Genomic DNA, 7,706 nt, shown 5'->3' with positions numbered 1-7,706 from the left:
CTGTTTAATACAAAGCACCATTGGGCAACACCTTTTTCACAATGAACGGCCCCTGCCAGTTTGGGGAGAACTTGCCTTTAGCTTCAGCGTGATGTGGAAGGATTTTCAATACCAGCTAGCCCACTTCAAATTTTTGGGGACGCAGCTTCTTGTTGTATGCTCTTGCCATTCTTTTCTGATACAATTGACCATGACATACTGCTGCCAATTTTTTCTCATCAATCAAACTCAACTGCTCTAGCCGGGTTTTGACCCACTCATCATCATCAATTTCAACTTCAGCAACGATCCGAATGGATGGAATCTCAACTTTCGCAGGTATAACTGCCTCAGTTCCATATACCATCATATAAGGAGTTGCACCTACTAAAGTGCGAACAGTAGTGCGATAACCCAGTAAAGCAAAAGGCAACTTTTCATGCCATTGCCTGGAACCTTGAACCATCTTACGAAGTATCTTCTTTACGTTCTTGTTAGCAGCCTCAACAACTATGTTTTCCTTAGGCCGATACGGAGTGGAGTTTCAATGCATAATCTTGAACTGTTAGCATACCTCTTTCATCAAATGACTGTTGTGGTTAGCAACATTTTCAGTGATAATTACCTTGGGAATTCTGAACCGGCAAATGATATTTGAATGAACAAAATCTACCACCGCCTTCTTGGTCACGGACTTGAAAGTTACAGCTTCTACCCACTTGGTAAAGTAATCAATGGCCACCAGAATAAACCTATGCCCATTTGACGCTGCCGGCTCAGTTGGTCCAATGATATCCATGCCCCAAGCAACAAAGGGCCAAGGTGCAGACATTGTGTGCGACTCAGATGACGGGGAATGGATCAAATCACTGTGCACCTGGCATTGATGACATTTGCGAACAAAGCTGATGCAATCTCGTTCCATGGTGAGCCAATAATAACCTGCTCGAAGTATCTTCTTTGCCAAGACATACCCACTCATATGCGGCCCGCAAACTTCGGAATGCACTTCGACCATGATAGTCGAAGCTTGTTTAGCATCTATGCACCTTAGTAATCCTAGATCTGGAGTCTTCTTGTACAAGATTCCCCCACTTAAGAAAAATCCACTAGCCAGATGTCAAATGGTTCTCGTTTGATCACTTGTGGCATGTATCAGATATACCCCCGACTTGATGTACTCCTTGATATCATGGAACCAAGGTTCACCATCAAGTTCCTCTTCAACCATGTTGCAATAGGCATGCTGATCACGGACAATATGCAGAGGGTCGACGTAAGTCTTATCTGGATAGTGTAACATTGACGCTAGAGTAGCCAAGGCATCGAAAATCTCATTATGAATCCTCGGAATATGCATGAATTCTATTGACCTGAATCGTTGATAAAGATCATGCAGACATTGTCGATATAGTATGAGCTTCAAATCCCGAGTCTTCCATTCCCCCTGAATCTGGTGATCCAGCAAATCCGAATCTCCCAGAACCAGTATCTCCTGGACTCCCATATCTACGGCTAACCTCAAACCCAGATGCATGATTCATACTCGGCCATGTTTTTGGTGCAATAAAATCGAAGTAGGGCCGTCACAAGGTAGTGACGCCCTGTTTCAGAAATGAGTACAATTCCTATTCCGACACCTTTCATGTTAGCAGCTCCACCTAAGAAGAGTTTCCAACCTGGCTTTTCATTATGATCAACCTCGTCAACATATATCACTTCTTCATCAAGAAAATAAGTCTTCAGTGGCTCATATTCTTAAACCACCAGATTCCCAGCCAAGTGATCGGCTAAGGCTTGGGCTTTCTTCGCGGTTCGCCACTTTGCAAGTCTTCATATGGGCATAGGCTTCTGAAAGATATACTTTAGAGGATCCATGCAAGAAATGAGGTAAGTAGTGTAGGACGACAAATAATGCTTCAACTGCTGTGCCACCCAAATCAGGGCGCAACATGTCCTCTCAAGAAGAGTATACTTAACCTCATAAGGAGTGAAATTCTTGCTGAGATAATAAATGACTTGCTCTTTCTTGCCCGTGATGTTGTGTTGACCCAACACATAATCAAAAGAATTATCCAGGACCGTCAAATAGAGAATTAAAGGTCTCATAGGCTCCGGCGGGACCAGCACGGGTGGGTTTAACAGGTACCTCTTAATCCTATCAAATGTTTCTTGACACTCGTCAGTCCACTTAACTGCAACATTCTTCTTCAACAACTTAAAGATGGGCTCACAGGTCATCATGAGTTGGGCAATAAACCTGCTGATTTAATTTAACCTTTCGAGCAAACTCATCACCTCAGTTTTATTCTTTGGCGGGGGTAGTTCTTGGATGGCTTTGATTTTTGACAGATCCAACTCAATACCACATCGATTGACTATGATTCCCAACAGTTTCCTGGATGGGACAACAAATGCACATTTTGCCAGATTGAGCTTGAGGTTGTACCTGCGGAGCCTTTGGAAAAACATTCTCAAGTCCTTTACATGGTCAGACTGCTTCTTTGACTTTATGATCACATCATCTACATAAACCTCAATCTCCTTGTGTATCATGTCATGAAATATGGTAGTCATCGCCATCATGTAAGTTGCCCCAGCATTCTTCAAACCAAATGGAATTATCCGGTAGCAATATGTTCCCCATGGCGTGATGAATGCTGTCTTTTCTGCATCCTCCTCGTCCATCAGGATCTGATGATATCCTGCGCAGCAATCCACGAAAGACCCGATCTCATGCTTGGCACAATTATCAATCAGAATGTGGATGTTTGGCAATGGAAAGTTATCCTTTGGGCTGGCCTTGTTGAGATCGCGATAATCAACGCATACCCTGGTCTTACCATCTTTTTTTGATATTGACACAACATTAGCTAACCAAGTGGGATATTGAGTAACCTGAATAACTCTTGCCCCAAGTTGCTTTGTGATATTTTCTTTAATCTTCACACTCATGTCGGTCTTGAACTTTCTTAACCTTTGCTTGACAGGAGGAAATGCAGGATCAATTGGCAATTTATGAACTACCAAATCCGTGCTCAAGCCCGGCATATCATCATACGACCATGCAAAGATATCTTTGTACTCAAACAATGCATTGATTATTTCTTCCTTGACTTGCGGTTCCAGATGCACACTTTTCTTGGTTTCCTTGACATTATCCTGATCTCCTAAATTGATTGCTTCAATTTCATTCAAATTAGGCTTTGGTTTTTCTTCAAAATGTCTTAGTTCTTTACTGATTTCCTCAAATGCCGCTTCTTCATCATATTCTGTTTCATCATCATACTCTACTTCTTGGATTATTATTTCAGAATTAGATTGACTTTTAAGACTTGGCTGAAGATTCCTCATGCATGCCATGTCATTGATACCATCATAAAAAGAACTGTACAAAAGAAAAACAAAAATGAAATGCTATCAGGAATAATGGAAAATGGGAACTTGTATTTCATTGAAAATAAAAGGATAGAAGGGTTTGAACATCATAATAAATGAAAAATAAAAAAAAATCTGGATTACAACCCTGGAATAACCCAGATGACAGAAAGGAAAACAAAGAAAACTACCAAAACTCCTTACGGGTGGGGAGAGGAGTAGCTTTCCAATTACTAAGCTTCACATTTGGCCCAACGAGCTGCGCATCTGCGTTACTGGAACCTTCCCCAATTTCTACCATATTAACCTTATCAAACAGACTTTGGAACCTCTTGATCAGCTCTTCATCAAAGTCGACCACAGGCTTCTGGACTGATGATATTGGATGTTTTGTGGCCCCTGGCTTGACAAAAGACTTGGAGATGTATGGAACAGGCTTAGGGAGTGACCATACTTTCTGTTTCAAATTTTAGCCCTTTTCACGCCCTTCTCTGTGGGCGTGAATCCCAAACCAAATGCATCAAAACTTTCACGTGGACACACTAGATGCACAATACCCTGCAGAGATGAACCCAGACCTTTGCCCGGCACAAAACCATTCTTCAACATTTCATTTGCTACCATGACGGACGTGGAGGGTAGCTTCGAACTTGGAGTGCATTCTCCCTCAGGAATCTTTTCAACAGACATTGTTTCGAAAGTTTGGTAGACCCAAGGCCCTTTATCATCTTCAGCTTCAATAAATGGAACAGTTGTGTCATTGTAAGCAGATAGGTACTCATCACCGTGCATAACTATTTCCTGCCTGTCCCATTCGAACTTTATCATTTGATGCAGAGAAGACGAGACTTCCTTAGCAGCATGTATCCAGAGCCTTCCCAACAATAAGTTGTAGGAGACAGCCACATCTAACACTTGGAACTCCATAGTGAACTCAACTGGCCCTATCGATAATTTGAGCATTATATCCCCGACAGAACCTTTCCCTCCTCCATCAAAGCCTCGAAAACATACACTATTCATGTGGATTCTTTCAGTGCCGATCTTCAACTTTTGCAAAGTGGACAGGGGGCAAATATTTTCACTAGAGCCGTTATCAACCAGCACCTTTGAGACAACAGAATCCTCGCACTTCACCGTGAGATAATGAGCCCGATTGTGTTCTGTACCCTCCATAGGAAGTTCATCATTTGAGAAAGTGATCCTATTTGCTTCGAAGATCTTGCTAGCAATCTTTTCCAAGTGATTCACCGTGATCTTATCAGGAACATATGCCTCATTCAAAATCTTCATCAGGGCTCTACGGTGTTCATCTGAATGTATCAGCAAAGACAAAAGAGAGATCCGAGCTGGTATTTTCTTTAACTGCTCCATAATGGAATAGTCTTGCACTTTCATCTTTTTCAGAAACTCCCCAGCCTCTTCTTCGGTGACCGTCTTCTTTACTGGGATTTGGCTATCCTTGAATGGCTTGGCTTTTCTCAATTCCTCTGGGGTAAAACCTCTCCCAGAACGAGTCAGTCCTCCGGTTTCATTGACTTCTTCCTCTACTTCTTTCCCTTTATATGTCACTATCACTGTTTGTAATTCCACGGGACAACCTTTGTATCAACCATTGGTAACTGGGTCACTGGCTTAATAACAACAGGGGTAATACGAGCCCCTTCTATGACTACCAAAGGCTTGTTCGGGATCCCTGGCATGACCACTTTCGGCTTTTCCTGACTTGCTCCAACATCATCCGGAGGCCCTTTCACAACCAACACAAGTGGCTTCACGTTGAGCATGCTTAGCTTCTCCGTCACCCCTTCAACTGTCAAGGGCGTTGCTTTTGTAGAATCTGGGGCCTTAACTGAATTACTTTCGCTAGCACGAATCATCATGATGGACATGGAAGAATTCTTGGGCTCCCCATCCTTACGAACTATTTCAATCATATATTTCTCTGCATGGGCTGGCAAAGGATTTTGGTTGATGTTTGGCATATTCGGGCTCTGGACTATAATTAGAGTTGTATCAATAAGCTCTTGGATCGCCCTCTTCAAATGCCAACACTTCTCTGTGTCGTGCCCTGGGGCATCATAATAATATGCGCATCTGAGGGAATAATCAAGGTTCTTTGGAGGGGGATTCGGTATTTTGGACTCAATCGGACTCAAGACTTCCAATTACCTCAAACTTTGAAACAAACTGGCATAGGATTCTCCAAGAGGGTTGAAGGTTTCTTTCCGCTGTTGCCTTTCTCTCCTATAATCCGGCCTTGGTCGAAAGTTTGGACCAGTAGAGTTTCGGTAGGGTTGTGGGGGTGGATAAGGATTTAGCGGAGTTGGAGCACGCCATTGCGGGTAAGGAGGGGGTTGATCATATGACTGTGCATAGTGAACATGGTATTGGGGTGGTCTGACTGAGTATTCAGGGTCTTGTGATGGGAAATAATGTTGGGATGGATTATATGGATCTTGGGTGTACGCTTGGGGTTGGGGTCTATGCTGAGTGTACTGGTGAGGCGAACCCCTTGGGCCACGCCATGATTCAGAGACAACCATAGTGACATCATCCTTCTTCTTTTTGCCTAAAAAGCTTCTTGTGCCACTTTGAATTGCTTGTGTGGTTGATTTTATGGCGGAGTAGCTCATGATCTTGCTTGACTTGAGCCCCTCTTCCACCATTCCTCCCATCTTTACCACATCGTTGAAGGGCTTACCTATGGCTGAGATCAAATGACCAAAGTAAGTAGGCTCTAGGGATTGAAGAAAGTACTCGACCATCTCGTCTTCTTCCATCGGAGGATTGACCAGTGCAGCTTGCTCTCTCCATCTGAACCCGTATTCCCTAAAGCTTTCACTAGGCTTCTTTTCTACCTTGGTCAGGGATAGGCGATCCGGGACAATATCTATGTTGTACTGTCACGACCCCAAATTCCCTCCGTAGGATATCGTGATGGCACCTAGTCTCTAAGACTAGGTAAGCCTATCAATGCGGAATAATAACAAATATCTGAAATAAATAAACTACAATTCAAATAATTTCAACTCCCAAAACCCTGTAGCAATAAGTCACAAGCTTCTATGAATTTATTCTCTATGTCTATATACATCAGAGTCTAAAACAAATAAAGAAGCAACATAGTAAGATAGAAGGGGACTCCGGAGTCTGCGGACACTGGCAGGTATACCTCGAAGTCTCCTCGTACAGCTAGTTTACCGATGCCTAGTCTGATAAGATATACCTGGATCTGCACAAAAAGATGTGCAGAAGCGTAGTATGAGTACACCACAGCGGTACCCAATAAGTGCCAAGCCTAACCTCGGTAGAGTAGTGACGAGGTCAGGTCAAGCCCTACTAGAAAATAATAATAGCATAGAAAAATGTTTAACAATATAATAAAATAAATGATAATGGAAATGAATCAAGTAGCACGTCACCATTTAATTATACAAAATAATGGCAAATAATATCTCGTAGAAACTACCAAAATTTCCTTTCAACTTAAGAAAATCACAACAAATAATCAACAACAACTACGGCCATAAATCAATATAAACAAGGGCACTCTCGAGGTACCGCCTCGTAGTCCCAAATCATAAATAAATTCATAATATCTCATTTTCTTATCTCACCGCGGGAGCCTTCATAATTTATTTTTTAAAAAAATATTATTCCCGAAATAGCATCCCGCGTTTTAGACATCCTTATCACACCGCATGTCTTCTAGTAGTTCCCACTACTATCCACGCGTATCAAGCCACCCTTATCTCACTGTATGCATTTCAATACCCAGACCTTATACCACCGCATACATATCAATATCACAACATATCATAATTTGTACCTCAAGTGCCCAAATATTTCAATTTGCCAAAGTAAATCAACAACAATATATTTCTACAATAAAGAGCTCACGGCTCATGCCAACATAAATCATCAATAATATTTTTCCACAATAAAGAGCTCACGGCTCCATCACAATGAGTACAAAAATCTTACAAAAATATTCGAAAATAAATAATTTAGCAAAATAATATTTCAAAATCTTTAATACGTTGCTTCAATACCAAATTTAAAAATGTGAAATACTTCATATTAATAATATTTAATTTAAAGAAAATCAATTTCAAATAATGCACAGAATAAAAAAAATAAAGTTTCAACTAAACAGGTAAAACAATTAGCAAAAAAAGGTCAAGCAAATTTAAAGTATACAAATCAAATCAATGATGGAGAATATAACAAGATTTAATAATTTAATTAACGTGCAACAGTGATCTTCACAATTTAAAAATAAAATCCTTCACATTTAGTCCGTGTACACACTCGTCACCTCGTGTACACGACTTTCATCACATTAC

At 41.3% G+C, this 7,706-nt stretch overlaps 2 protein-coding genes across 2 annotated transcripts; both read right to left on the bottom strand.

The window, feature by feature from the left end:
- Positions 1-544: 544 nt before the first annotated feature.
- Positions 545-1,486, bottom strand: LOC138904745 (uncharacterized). Its single transcript, XM_070193250.1, has 2 exons — positions 1,145-1,486; positions 545-856 (listed from the first exon to the last, which is right to left on the bottom strand). The coding sequence occupies exons 1-2, from the start codon at positions 1,484-1,486 to the stop codon at positions 545-547; spliced, it is 654 nt and encodes a 217-aa protein (XP_070049351.1).
- Positions 1,487-1,812: 326 nt separating this feature from the next.
- On the bottom strand, positions 1,813-5,342 carry LOC117277220 (uncharacterized). Its single transcript, XM_070193249.1, has 5 exons — positions 5,015-5,342; positions 3,870-4,958; positions 3,549-3,756; positions 2,278-3,367; positions 1,813-2,196 (listed from the first exon to the last, which is right to left on the bottom strand). Exons 1-5 carry the CDS (start codon positions 5,340-5,342, stop codon positions 1,813-1,815), a joined length of 3,099 nt encoding a protein of 1,032 aa, XP_070049350.1.
- Positions 5,343-7,706: the final 2,364 nt, after the last annotated feature.

The sequence above is a fragment of the Nicotiana tomentosiformis genome, chromosome 2 (genome assembly GCF_000390325.3).
Source record: "Nicotiana tomentosiformis chromosome 2, ASM39032v3, whole genome shotgun sequence".
NCBI lineage: Eukaryota > Viridiplantae > Streptophyta > Magnoliopsida > Solanales > Solanaceae > Nicotiana > Nicotiana tomentosiformis.
The sequence above is the reverse complement of the archived record's forward strand: the minus strand, read 5'-3'. Positions and strand labels throughout refer to the sequence as shown.